Source organism: Pantherophis guttatus, chromosome 6 (assembly GCF_059756535.1).
Source record: "Pantherophis guttatus breed Tessera chromosome 6, ASM5975653v1, whole genome shotgun sequence".
In the NCBI taxonomy this organism is placed as follows: Eukaryota; Metazoa; Chordata; class Lepidosauria; order Squamata; family Colubridae; genus Pantherophis; species Pantherophis guttatus.
In genome coordinates this window covers 53,661,978-53,677,119 of record NC_142068.1, presented here as the reverse complement: position 1 = coordinate 53,677,119, position 15,142 = coordinate 53,661,978, and the positions used below count along the sequence as shown (strand labels likewise).

At 35.5% G+C, this 15,142-nt stretch overlaps 1 protein-coding gene across 7 annotated transcripts in view; it reads right to left on the bottom strand.

Moving 5' to 3' along the window:
- Positions 1–602: 602 nt before the first annotated feature.
- Positions 603–15,142, bottom strand: part of VWA2 (von Willebrand factor A domain containing 2) — a 43,629-nt gene continuing 29,089 nt past the window's right edge. For 4 of the 7 annotated variants that reach the window (XM_034440180.2, XM_087872913.1, XM_034440179.3 and 1 more), the window contains 8 exons: positions 14,706–14,839; positions 12,731–12,863; positions 12,257–12,312; positions 10,994–11,101; positions 9,465–10,043; positions 7,578–8,129; positions 5,799–5,921; positions 603–4,028 (listed from right to left, as the gene is read on the bottom strand). In XM_034440180.2, the coding sequence (XP_034296071.2) occupies positions 3,961–4,028; positions 5,799–5,921; positions 7,578–8,129; positions 9,465–10,043; positions 10,994–11,101; positions 12,257–12,312; positions 12,731–12,863; positions 14,706–14,839 (1,753 nt within the window). In that variant the 3' untranslated portion in view covers positions 603–3,960. Of the gene's footprint in view, positions 4,029–5,798; positions 6,116–7,577; positions 8,130–9,464; positions 10,044–10,993; positions 11,102–12,256; positions 12,313–12,730; positions 12,864–14,705; positions 14,840–15,142 lie in introns of all 7 variants that reach the window. The other 3 variants (XR_015728658.1, XR_015728657.1, XM_034440184.3) reach the window with 3 other exon arrangements.

The window sequence follows — 15,142 nt, the reverse complement described above, 5'->3', positions numbered from 1 at the left end:
CTATAACCATAGTATCACGAACATAGTTTTGACCTGGAATGCACTTCATGGCGCAATATGAGTCAGCCCAACCATTAAGGAGAGTGCTATTGCCCACCTCATATTTTGCTCCCTTTTATTGGCTCCATGGAAGCTACATAACCTGTGCTAACCTGTCCTACTTTAAGTAGTCAGCCCTTACCTCTGTGACATGAAAGCTTTGTTTGCCACACCAACACACAACAGACAAAAAACCTGCCACCTTCTCATTTCAGGTAAAAGAACCTGCTTCAATTCATTAATGTACACATTTTTAAATCAAAGTTTGAGGAATCCAGTTGGAGGAAACCACAGCACTGTGTCTCTAGCCAAATAATGATCATAATATAGAATTTCTCTCCATCCCTTCCCATCACTGCTCCAATTCTAGTGAGACACAGAGGGAATTGGTATGAAATGAGTATTCCTACAAGAAATAATTTTTTGTCGGTTTAGAGCTCAGACCTGCTGTCTCTCAGCTCCAACTTCTTTGTATTCACTCCTGATGTTATTATCACTCATCAGCATATTAAAAAAAAAAACAATTTATGTTGTCTTACCACACAGTGGACCCACATATCAAATGACTGCAGCATGTTAAATATTTATTAAACATACCAACATGAATTGCTGACGCTTTTGATCTGCAAACGGGTTATTCAAGCAAAAATGACTCTATGTACTCTTTTTATTCCCACATAAGGGAAATGCAATAAGTGGGGAAGAGAATCAGAATCAGCAGAAAAGAACCCCTGAAAGTTTAGCAGCTGCCTTTCTGAACAATATAAAATCTTCATTGGCTTGCTTGTAAAAAAAAAAGATGCAGACTTTTACGAATAATGCTATTTCTATAATAAAAGAAAGCCTGTGAGATGGATACACTGCTTAGCTAATTTAGGATGAAATCATAAAACCTTTTAGTGATGAGTAAACCTACACTGATGGGATTTACTTTGGAGCAGACACATATAGGATTGCAGGGCTAGATAGCAAACTATTATCTAGGGAGCTCTAAAATAGATTGGTAGCAGTTACAAAATAACTTGCCTTCCTGATATATAATTCCTGAAGGATTTCTTGCCAAATAATGTTCATAATACAGAATTTCTCTCTATCCCTTCCCATCACTGCTCCAATTCTACATCACCCGTATTTATATGTTTCTCACTAAATCAGCCTTTTTTAATTTGATCACTTTCTGAGTATTCTTCAGTGAATTAGGGAATTTGGTACTGTAGTCACTACATTTTACCAGGCAAAAGCTTTAGCACAACTTTTAACTGGGGCAGCTAAGGGACCATATTCTAGCTTTAATCTCTTGGGATCTCTTCAGTCAAGATTCTAAAAATAAGTTTTTGAAGCTTGATACTTCAAATGCATCTCAAATGCATCTCTTAGGCTTGGAAGAAGGCAGATCAGACTAAAGAATCTGGCTAGTAATAGCAATAGCACTTAAATTTATATACCTGTTCATAGTGCTTTATAGCCCCCTCTAAGTGGTTTAGAGAGTCAGCATATTGCCCCCAACAATTCAATTATTGGCTTAAACTTATCTATCAGCCCACTGGGCTGTACTCTGTTTCCAGTGATATTTTGCCCATTTTTTTCTAAGTACCAAAAAGAATGAATCAAAGAGGCATGGTTCCCTACATTTTCTCCCTGATCCTACTATCAAACTATCAACTATCAAAGCTGTTCTTTCAGCACTGTTAAGGAGAAATATTATAGACTCCCTCTGGCTCTCCATTTCTGCTCTTGTAGCACTCAAGAAGTAGAATCAATAATGTATGTTCTTTTATACTGCAGTTTAATGCAATGTTGCATCAGGATCGTATTGTTTTTCTCTTCTACCAGCAATACCTGGAGAATCAGCCAGTTACCATGTTGAATGCCTACTCACAAATTAGGTTTTTATATAACCTACAATGTTAGAGAGCTTTGTAATCTAGCATCTCACAACTTTGGCAGGGAACTCACAGTAAGATTTCAGAGGATTCTTATAAAGGTTTATTTATTTATTTGACTTCCCCCCCCCTTTTTTTAATCTTATCTTTATTTGCTAGCCATCATAAATAAAAATGGATAAATTTACTATAATTTTGGATGTGGGTGGAAGCCAGCAAGTTAGATGATTTTTAAAATGGGAACAGACAAATTTATAGAGAATGTGTCTATCAATGTTACTACTATTTCACTGTACTCTACCATCTCTGGCTTCGCAGTCAGTGTATTTTATATATCAATTGCTAGAAAACAACAGTGAAATGGTGCTATATCCATATTTTATGTTTGAGAGTTACTTCAAATCAGTTTTGGATTGCTATATAACAAAGAAAGCTAGATTAGATAATCATATCTGAGTTCTCATCATAACTTCTATAAATTCTGGCTTTTGGTCTTTAACTATAATTCTGGACAGTTAAAGCTGTTTCGGTATCTTCAATTGCGGAAGCATTTATAGAATCCAGGGACATCATATTTGAGCTGGAAAAAAATAAGATTATCTCTAGGTAGCAGCATAGAACTAGTCTTCTATATTTATCTTTTTGCTGTCATTAGTGGTTGTCCAACCAAGACATGGTATACCTAGTTTATATTATAAAACAAATTTCAAGATAGCTAAACAGTTAGAATTCACAGCTGTATAAAGGCACTTTGGTTTGCATATGGAGAACTGAAACATATAATACCTATTACAAGTATCATTAACTATACATTCTGCTTCCTTTTCCTCCACCAAAATACCATTATACAATGCGCTATAAAATAAATGCAATTTCTTTGTTACCTTGGAGATAAAAGATGGTAAGCAAAAGTAAGAAAAGATTATGTACTCATCTAGATGAATAGTTTGTTTCACTGAATTGAGGCATAATCAATAAATTCACACATTTGGCAGCTAGTTTGCTTCTCATGTATGTTTCCATTTGTACTACAGCAAAGTTTCACTGTTAATATTTGTTCTCTTAGCTACAATTTCAGCATGCCAGCAATGAACAATCTCTTCCATTATAACACAAGTCAAACTCATGTTTATCAGAGGACTTTTGGGACACTACAATCCTTCTTCTCTGATTGATTAGATGGCAGATGATACTTTTTATAAAATCATAGGACTTAATTAATGAAACCATTAGGAAAAAATAGCAGTAACCACAGATACTTCCTTTTGCAGTTAATGGTAAACTTGGTACGCCCCCAAAATGCTAAAAAATGGTTGGAAATGGGAATCTATTTTATTCCTGCTTTGGTCAAAGGGATAGAACTTCCCAATTAAAGGACAAAAACTAAAGGAATTGCAGTTGGAATTGGGAGGAAAGAATAGACCAGCCATGTAAAACCATGGATACAAGCCATTATCTTTGGTGAATGATGGTGGGTTTGCCAATCTCTAAAATCTTATATAAACCAGTAGAACTGGAGGTCATTAAAGGGCTAAAACGTGCCTTAATTGTATTCATCCTGTATATTTGGAAATAAAGTCAGGTTTCACAAAATCAGTTTTCAGGGATCAAATCTGGGTAAGTATTGTGTATGAAAGCTTCTCACTTGTTATAGTCATATATAGCAATATAAATATAGCTTTTGTAAGCCATGTCAGAGCTTGTCAATTTGTACTACTGTTAAACTTGGATTTATGGCAATCATTATATAGAGGTAACGTTGAAAAAAATAGTATATCGAACATAAATATGCAATATAAAAATATGCTATATTATTAGTCACCTTATTTTTGATTACAATAAGATACTTTTGTGCAAAACTTTTGTGCTTAGAAACAGCATACTGCTTGCAAATGTATATTCCGCTTCCCTGAAAAGTATGATTTCAGTAACTAAAGGCAAAAGTTCTTTTGTCCATTTTAGTGCATCTACTCCATGTGTCTTTTTTTCTTTTTCTTTTTTTAATACTGGTGAATTCTGTATAGCAGCCCCAAACATCTCAATTTAGATGAGTATGGATCATTGCAGGATGTTTCCATGATTGTGAAGTGTCACTGCTTCGAATTCCTGTATTTTAAAAAAGGAAAAGTAAACCTTATTATTAGTTCTCACAGCCAAGTACTGAGTGCCTATTCTTTTATGCATTCACAACCTAATTAATTTATTAACAAAATATAGGTTACATTAGAAGATCTATTAGAAGCCTTAAAAGAACTTTAGAGAGACATGAATTCCAACAGAAGAGAATATGTGTAGCTCAGTGGCCCTTGGTGTTCTCTGAGTGCACTGATGATGTTACCTTGTTGGGTAATAAATCTAGAGGAAAACAACTAAGCTCAAAAAGCACTAAGGGTCCCACATGACTTCAGGTAAACATGAGCTACGTTTTCCATACTGAGCTCTTTTGCGATCAAATCTTTAAAATATTAGGAATCACCTTTACTAGAATAATATTGCAGAGCAGTGGTGGGTTCTTCCCGGTTCGGTCCGGTTCAGCCGAGCCGGTAGCGGTGACGATATGACGTCACCGAACCGGTTCTCCCCCGCCTGCCCTCCACCCCCCCCACCCCCACCCCCGTTATTCTTACCTTTTATTTGGTCCCACCCCCAATCTATTGCTGCCTCCTGAGTCCCAGCTGATGACTAGAGGGAAAAAACTGTTTAAACTCTTGCCGCCGGGCTTCAAAGGGCCGTCCTACAGCTGATCAGTGTTAAAAGCAAACAAATGAGTCAGGTCGTAAGTGCGAGGACTTGGTCGTAAGTGCGAAGACCTTCCAGAAATGACTGACCAGCTAGCCACGCCCACCTAGTCACATGACCTCCAAGCCACACCCACAGAACCGGTAGTAAAACAATTTAGAACCCACCCCTGTTGCAGAGCCAATATGAAACAAATATTCAAAATCATCAGCTTTCAACCATCAGTCACCTAAGAGATGCCCTTGAGTTTCCCAGGCTCTTCAGAGCACATGGTTGGTGCATTCTTCACAGACAGAACAAACTGTTTGCCAGATGCATTTGAGAAATTCTGCTGTTCAGCAAAACTAAATGACAATCAGCCAATTGTTGGTGTTTTATATTGTTATTAAGTTAGCACACCTACTCTTTTGGAATAAGGCCAGCAAGATCTAAGCAAAACAAATACAATTAAAATCAAGCCATGTATGCTTTAAGGGACATGGTTATGAATATATTAATTATACCATTTTATTACGCAACATTAAATACAGTGTTACATTTTAGCCTCAAACCCACACATCCCTTTTAGAAATGAAAAACACTGGGATATCCATATCAAAACAACATACCTTCTGTGCAGCCAGAATTTGAAAATAACATTTAACACAGCACAGTACTTAAGCTGTGAAATGGTTCGGTTGAGATCAGCATATATAGGACTGAATGGGGTAGTTTGTAAGGGTGATACTGAAACATAATTTTATCATATTTTATTTATTTATATATTAAATTATTGTATTTTAGACAAATTTCATTTTAAACTATTTTAGTCCGATTTCATTTTAAATTGCATTTTAGTCCAATTTCATTTTAAATTGTATTTTATCCAATTCCATTTTAAATTATTTTTATTAGATTTTAGTAATAATTTATGTCCACAACTCTGCATTTTGATATGGCCCAAAGGCTAATCAATAAAGTAAAGTGAATGTTAAATGAAAAACATTAGAAATGTTTAGAAATAAAAACTCATTTCCTATTTTCCTAGAGGCTTTCCTTCATTTTTATGTGTTATTGGGCTGAGAATGAGGTCAAATAAATAATTAAGATGGCATAGAGTATCTAAGAAAAATGCCTGCTGATCCAAGCAATACATACTGTTTTCACAATGAGGTCCTTCCCAGCCTTGGCATTGACACCAGTAGTTGCCATTTTTAGGAATACAAATTCCATAATTCATGCAGGGGTTAGGTTTGCAGATATTTACTGGCATTTTGGCTTCTGTAACAGAGAAAACAGAAAACAGTGCTGGCTATTTGGGCACAACTAAGTTTAATCTCTCAAAGCTGCATACCTGGCTTTTGTTGCACGTGTGGTAAATGGAAGTCAGTGAACACATCTTTTTGTGTTGGAAAGAGCTCCCCAATGTGAAATTGGATACTGGGATAACAGCTGGCAAAGTAACCAGGCAGGTTCTGCAATTTACAGAATTTAAGAAAGGCAGATACATTTGGAGGCTATGGGAAATAAAAGGGCCTTAAAAGAAGAAAGGCATAGATTCTACCACAAATCAAGAGGTTTACCTTAAAGACTATTCTATCTACAGTAATACCTTGGTACTTAAATGCTTTGAAATGCATCAAATTTGCTACTCAATGCATTTTGACGTAAAAATTTTGTCCTAAAATTTTGTCATTGTTGTTTGGTACTCAGTGAACAAGCTAAGAGCTTGTTGGTGTCGGCTACTTTGTGATTCACTACATTATTCCTTATGGGAAAAATGTGTTTGGTACTCATTGTTTTTGGTAGTTATCGAAACTTCCGGAATAAATTAACAATAAGTACTGAGGTACGACTATATTGGCTTAACTCAATCCAACGTGAGAGACCAAAGCAATGCTTTATAGATGAATACAGTTTAGTATTATCCCTTATTTATGGCATATTTCTAAATTTAGAATTATTGTTTAATATCTGTCTCTTCATGACTCATTATATTCCCTTCTTTCCCATATAGGATCTGATAATCTATTACAGATGGTCCTTGTTTAATGACCATTCATTTAGCAACTGTTCAAACTTGTAACAGTGCTAAATGAATGGTACTTATGACTAGTCCTAGAAGTTCTGCCTATTGCAGTGCTCTCATAGTCACATGATCACAATCCAGGTGTTACACAGTGGCCTGGATATCCAACCATTGCAGCATTCCATGGTTCCACGTTAGCAATTTGCAATCTTTCCTACCAGCTTCCCACAACCAAAATCAATGAGAAAGCTGGCAAGAAGTCATAAATTGTATGAGATCCTCCCTTAAGTACCTGTGGCAATTCACTTAATGATGGTAACCAAATATTGCCAGAACTGCCATTGCTAAGCAGTGCAGTCGCATAATGTTATTCTTTATAACATCATCATTTAATAATTGGATTCTGATCCCAAATACCATTATTAAGCAAGAACTACCTGTCTCACCATCTAAAAATTCAATCCTATCAAAGACATTGTTTCAAAAACAAAACAAACTTCTCTTTAAAAGAAGAACAAAGTATTTTATATATTTCCACAGCCGTTCATTGTTTTAGATTTTAGCACAATCTTAATTTATTTCAATAAAGTACAAAGTATTTATCACTCTTTTTATTTCAAGTATATTTTTAAAAAATCAGTAGCTATTTTAAAATAATTCTTGTTGGAGATTAAGAAAGTTAAATCTAGGTCATCTCATAAAGCCTAGTGAAGTAAAAATAAAGTCAGTGTTTTCAGGAGAAATGGCCTTAACACTGAATTTGATGTAGATTACATCTCTTTCTCACTATACTTTTCTATTCTATTGCCTCTGCTGGAAGTTTGCATCTGACTGAAAAAGAAGATAAGTTAAGAAAAAATGTTGCTGCAATTGTTGGCTATAAAACAGAAAATCAAAATATATCTTACCATCACACAATTTTTGCATGATAAAGTCTTCGTTATGTCTGAGATCTTCATAAGAAGACATTCTCACCAAACTGTTAGAAGAGCCTGCAATCCTCAACAACAAGTCCATTTGTACACGTTCTGTCACAATGATAAGAAGTGATACATCATTACCGCGTAGCTGTTGGGCAGGGACTACAGCATCTTCCACTCCAGCTCCACTTGTGATGACTACCACAACTTTTTTCACACCAGGCCTTGCTCCTTTTTGAACAACTGTGATATCATCATGAATATGAAGCAAGGCACTTCCAACTGAAGCAGAGCCACCCATAAAGGGAGCTTGTTTGATGGCTTCCTGAATAGCTGAACTAGTAACATGTGTATCCAGTCCAAATACTGTTTGAGGTCTTTTACCAAAGACAACAAGGCTGACTTGTGTTACATCCCTATTGATGCCAAACTGGGAAGAGAGACTGCTGACAAAGTTTTTCATCTGGGCAAAGTTAAACCTTCCAGTTGAAGCTGAGGAATCCAGAGCAAAGACCAAATCCAGGGGCTGAGATAGGCAGCCTGAGGAGGAAGAAGAAGACATCAGCCTTTGAAAAATGTGGCTCATTCATGTGGACGCCTACAAGTCTTATATGATACAGTAAAGGGAATCACTTTTAAGTAAGGTTATATTGGCAGGACAAGTCTTCTTCTACAGGTTTCTCATTAAAAGACTGTTTCCATTAGCAATCCATGGAAAAGGTGATTTCACTTCCTTCCGCAGCTGCAAACATGCACATAAATGACAAGACTTTCTATACAAATAAGGTTTTGCTCATACAAACTTTGATTTCATCAATAATTTGGACTAGAATTTATAAATCTGGAGATTTAGTGATAACACTGGGCAGTGAGTTGGCAATAAAATAAAATGAAATCTGTATCTTGTAATATCTCAAGTGTTACATTAGGAAGAACTGAAACTGTCAGCTTTGGAACCCATATTAGGCCGGAAGCTTACACACTGCCACCTTCTCATGTGTGGGAAAAGAGGAGGGGGGATTTAGTAGAGGGATTGTATTTAGACAAAATAGCATTCTTCCTTTCGGTCAAGGTCAGGACGATCCTGCATCTGGAGAAGGAGTGGTTGGAGTGCTGTCTCAAGATGGGACAGATGGTGATTGGAGCATGTGATCGACTGATGAATGAGGGGATGGTTTGGGGTTTTTTGATTTACTGAGGGAAAACTCGGAACTCTCAGATTCGGGTTATCCCAAGATGTACCAGTATACCTACTCTAATAAATGGAACTTTGAGAAAATGCTTGCTTTGGAGTTTTTAATTGGAGTTGGGGTTTTTCTGGAACGCTGACAGAAATCTCAGTGAAATATTTATTCAAAAACTCTCTCCTATCATCAAAATATGTAGCTTATATTAGGGTGCTACTGGAATAAAAGGGGAAAAGGAAGACAGTGTATATCTCTCTGAATTCTTTGGAAAAACGGGGAGATAAATATACAGTAATAAAGAGAAATAACTAATATTTTATTTCACTTTTAATTAAATTTCAATTTTAAAATAGTTAAACATGATTTAAATACATCACTAATAAATAACCTCAGACACTAGAGAGACAAATCTAAATTGGTGATCTCAGTATGACTTCTGACTAACAACAGAGATTGAAATTAACAACAGCACCACATACAGCTTTCACATGGTTTAGGAAATGGCAACCTTTTTTTCATTTATTGATTAATACAATGTACAAGGTACATTGATGTGCTGTCTGCAGTAGCTTTAGTCCTGTATTATCTCTAATAACCTGAAATATGTACAACATCCAGCAGGAAACACTGAACCAATAATAGATATTGAAATAACAACTGATATGGTAACCTTATCTTGAATTCTTACCTTGGCTATCGATGCTGCAGATTTTTCTCTGTAATTCAGTAATTTTATTGACTAGATCTTGAGTGGTGGAGTAGATAATTGTCTGCTTTGGATTCCCTGTAATCTCATCCAGTTCTCTTTTTAAAAATTCACTGCCAATTGCAATGATAGAAATACCTTGTTTCCTACTGAACTTAGCTGCTTCTACCACTGAATCGTCAGCTTTTGAATCTGTGAGCAATACGACAACATGGGGAAGATCTTCAGGAACATCAGCAAAGACTGGTGCACGCTTAAAGCCATGTTGTGTAATAAATTGTAAAGCTTTGCCGGTCAAAGTGTTCCCTCCATTGAACTCCATGGAATCAATGATCTTCACCAGACTGAACATATCTCTGTAATCTCCAATTTGGACAATCATCTTGACATCATTGCTATAATGGGCCAAGGCCACATTTCCCAGAGTTTCTGAATCCCACATTACATGGAAAAACCTTTTCAAGAAAGCTTTATAATGCAAGAAGCCTTCAAGAGTAGTGCTAGATGAACTATCCACCAAAAAAAGAAGGTCCACACTGCATTCCAGATTTATATTTGGTGCTGTTTAACGAAATAAGCAAAAACTATTAGAAACCCAAAAAGAATGCAGAACAAGAATCTTCTAAAATAGAATATTGTACAATATATAGCTATCGCTAAGGTTGATTTCTGTCATCTTTTAGTTACAGAAATGGTACGGGGTCTCCTGCTTGAGCAGAGAGTTGGACCAGAAGACCTCCAAGGTCCCTTACAGTTCTATTTTTACTGATTGATTCAAATATTTAATCATAAAATGTAACCTAAGACGGTGCTAGAATGAACTAAGACTTAGTACATTGGAAAAATGTAATAAATGATGTGGGGTGTATGAGAGAGATGGGATTTCTTGTTCAGTTGTTTAAGTTACCAGGTCATGAACCACAGATGATAGAAACATCTTCCAAAATTCAGCATAAATAAAAGCATTAGAATAGGTAAGCAGAGATATAATTAGAAACTGTCTAAAAGAACCCCTTCAGTTTCTGTATAAACTTCCTACACCAGAGAGATTTGAAAAATGGAATTTGGATATTTCATGTTAATAATTGCCACTCTCATAATTCCTCTTTTATAATTAAAAATGTCACCTAGACAAAACATAATTCTTACTAACTACAGAGGATCTGGATAAATGGTTCTAGCCTATATAAATATTAAAAGAGGAATAGTAGTTTTTGCTTGTTTAGTGGGAAATTAAGTCAACATATTCTGGTATCCTGATCTGAAGGATGGTGGAATTATAGGATACAATATATGAAATATATGATATTTTATTTTGAGGAACATTCAGATATGGATATGCTACTTCTTAATGATGATGGTGATTTAAATCAAACTGTCTAATTGTTATCCCATTCTGCTCTTCCTTATTAAAGGACAAATAATGATAATCAGACCTTTTTGTAGAAAACTGGGTCATGTTACCAACACATTAAAAACAAGATTCCAGTCCCTATAATAAAACAACATACCACAGTTGGAATCTCCTCCAAATTCCACTGGACAGACACAGTGGTAGCCTTCTAATCCCTGTTGAATGCAAGTGCCTCCGTTCTGGCAAGGGTGGGAATCACAAGGATCTAAATTCAGGAAACAGAGATAAATGAAAGCTTATTACGTTTTTTTCTCTTTCAATAGAGGTCGATATTGACCTCTAAAAAAGCAACACATTTCATAGTATATCTAATTAAAATCTATTACTCCATCACCCCCATTTTGTGTATACCCAGGCATCTCTTATAATTAAGATAGTAAAAAAAAAAATCAATAATAGAAGCTCTTAGAATTATGGAACTTTGTACACTGTGATCGTTTCCCCATAATCAAGGTATTATAAAGAGATTATAAAGAGATAAATGGATACTTGTCTCGATTCATGCAATTATTTTTATTCTAAACATAATTTAGTTTGGTTAATAAAAAGGTAATGATTGAGGGTGGATGAATTTTCAAGATAAAGTTTTGAATTTATTAATGTCTTCAGTATTAATATTTTATTGTATGAGGTGAACATGTAATTCTTTCCATTATAACAGTAAAATATGTATGATCAATCTTGAGTTGAAAGAACATAATTTATAGATCAATTAAGGACCTAACACAATTGAACTGAAACTGATTGATATTTTTCTATGATCAGAGGATTTGACTAAAAAAAAAGTAAAAATGAAAAATAAACGCGAAGAAATCAAGTTATAAATATTTAAATTGGTCTGCATGGTGGACATATGGAATATACTTGATAAATCGATTCCTTCTGTCCATAGGACATTTTGAATCTAGTGGAGGAACACCACTGGCAGAATGGAAGAAGAGTCTATTTTTACGGATGATTGCTCTTCCTAGTGTCCTTGAATAGTTATCCTTGTGCCTTTGTAGTTTGGGGATTCTCTAGAACAGTGTTTCTCAATTGTGGCAACTTGAAGATTTGTGGACTTCAATATCAGAATTCCCATTACCGATGGGAGAGTTCTGGGAGTTGAAGTTCATATAACTTCAACACTGCTCTATAACAATGCCAAACTAGAGGGAGGAAGAAATTTGTGAAAATAATCTCTCTTCTTTGAGGGAAACATTCAAATGTTGCTAATGGAAAAATACTTTGGATAATACCCTAACCCTAACCCTAACCCTAACCCTAACTCAATGTCTATTAATAGATATGCTACTTTTTTCACTTTATCACTTTTATTTTGAAGCACCTATATTTTAGATTTTAGCGATCTGGACCTTACCTGAGCATATGGTTCGATAGCACGTAGATGGATATTTGATGAAAATGTTTCTCCATCTTAATTAAAAAAACCAATATTAAAGAAAATGAAACTTCGATGAGTTAATATTTGAAAATAGTGAAGCAATGATATTGAATTTAATTAATTAAATTATTAACAATATAATTCTTATCAGTTAGATTTTTTTAAAACAATAATATTACTCAACTTTTACATCTGTATAGTTTCTGGAAAAAAATTGGAAAAGTAGAACAAAGTAGCATTTTAAGAAGTGCAGAAGTTTAAATCTTCAACCTTCTAAACTCATTTTAATCTGCAGTTTATGTCCACCACACACTTACACACATACACATACACATTGTACTTGCCAGCTTTCTTTCTTCAAAGCCTTGTGAAAGGCCTCAGGTCAGAGAAGGGGGAAAAGGAGGGGAGAGGAGGGGGAAGGGGAAGAGAAGGAAGATTAAGGTGACTTACTTGTAGAAAGGACAGAGTGACGTACGAACAATATTACTGCTTTGGGAGCCTTTCCAACAGAAATAGTTTCCAACCAGTTCTTTTACTCGCTCAAGTGTTTTGCGTTCACAGGGATGAGATTCAGCCCTGCAACCTTATGCAAGAGACAAGAATTCAGAATCAGTATTAATTGTGTGCGACAAGAAACTTAAGAGAAGTATACCAAACTTCTCTTAAGTTACAAGAAACTTAAGTATACCAAAATGATGATGTAACAAAACTGTAGCACTTTGACCTTGCATGGATAAATCAGGTTTAATAGCTTTCTTCTGTAATGAAGAACATCAGGTAACATCTTGGGAAACATGGTTGCCTGAATTTCTGGGGGGCAACTGCCAGTCAAAACAGGTAAGATTGGATTAGATGTCAGGTAGGCTGGGCTGATCTAAAGCAATTTTTAGTGTTTGATGATTGAACACATTATTTCTCTGATAAAATAACATTTTGATTAAATATTAATACAAGTTTAAGTAAAGGAAAAGAAAAGGATAGCTTACTCTCTCTCTCTTTCTCTCATTATCTCCAGCATACTTATTTAGATGTGCAGGAAAAATCATTCTGAAAATATTTCTATTTGCAGAGACCCACCTGTTGGCTACACAGGAAGAAACTGCAACTGGTATCTATCCATGTTGCTATTTATGGTATAGCAATGTATACCCTTTAAAAATTAACTTTCTAAAATATTTGTAATTATTTTTAATACCTGAATCTTAGAGATGGAAAGAGTCATTTAAGCTTCTGAGCTCAATCTTCTGTTTAATAGAGGAATCCAAATTAAAGAATTGGCCTTGGTTTTATTTTAATTTACCCAGTAACTTAAACACCCAATCAATTGGAATCCACTTTGAATAATTTATTCTATTCTGAATTACTGTTACTGTTGATCCCCCCCGCCCCCGCCGTAACATTCAACTGGAATCTGCCTGCCTGTAACTTGGATCCAATATTCCATGTCCTGCACTCCAGAATATAATTTTAACTCAGAGTACTCCTTTATTATGCTATGTTGCTGTTTGAATCTTTCTTAGATGCTAGAAAAGCTGCACAACATTTTTCTCCATCAAACAAAAAACTGTGGGAAGTTTGCAAAATACATAACAACATCATATGGAATCTACTCTTAACATTCTTAACATTCTTCGAATGACACCAGGTAATGAGGCAATAGAAAACAATAAAAAGCTCCCTTATCCCCTATCTACCAAAGAGTTATAAAATTACTTTTATAGCCATCTAGAGTCTTCTGGATTCTGGCTATACTAAATTGACTAAATTAAATCAATTTATACAGAAACAACAGCTTTATGAAAAAAATGGTACAGTGAAAACATAGCTCTTAATCAGTGGTGAAATCCAATTTTTTTTTACTACCAGTTCTGTGGACGTGGCTTGGTGGGCGTGACAGGGGAGGATACTGCAAAATTTCCATTCCCACCCCACTCCAGGGGAAGGATACTGCAAAATCCCCATTCCTTCCCACTCCTGGGGGAAGAATATTGCAAAATCTCCATTGCCACCCCAATCTGGGGCCAGCCAGACGTGGTATTTGCCGGTTCTCCGAACTACTCAAAATTTCCGCTACCGGTTCTCCAGAACCTGTCAGAACCTGCTGGATTTCACCCCTGCTCTTAATGGAGAAATGAAAAACAAGGCACAATAAAAACAGAAGGTAAATAAATAATAACACTTAATCTGAGTGCTTAAACTAAACTGAGGATCCAATTCTCGGTGCTCTCTTGTTTTCTTGCAGACATTTCATTACCCAAACTAGGTAACATTATCAGTGCTAGTAGCTATCACTGACTGTGTTCCATAGTTTGGGTAGTGAAACATCTGCAAGAAAATAACCACGCTCAGAGAGCACCAAGGAACTGTCCTTTCAACCCTGAGCTACAAATATTGTCCTTTATTGATTAAATTAAACTTAAAATACCGGGAAATGCAGCATTGCAGATATCAGACAGTGTAAGCCTGGTATAGAGCCCATTGAAGGCATCATCAGTGTCCTCTGCAAACAGTGTATAGTGTTCCACTGGCTCACTTGCTAGTGCATACAGTTCTTCCCACCTGCACAAAAGCAAAAACTTTTTAAAAAAATACATCGTACATCCTTACACATACAAAGCTTCGTTGTACAGAACTGAATCATTAGTCCTGCTTAATTATTTTTATGAATGGCCTACGACTCTTCATTAAACATTATTTTTGTTATTTACAATAGAGAAATATATAAACTGATTACAACCCTTAGGCTACCTTTTTTTCCAGTGGGAAGCTTCATTTCATACCTAACACCTTCTTGGCTTTTCTCTTGATGTAGGGCATTATTTGCTTCAGTGGTGAAATGTAAAATTTGTTACTACCGGTTCT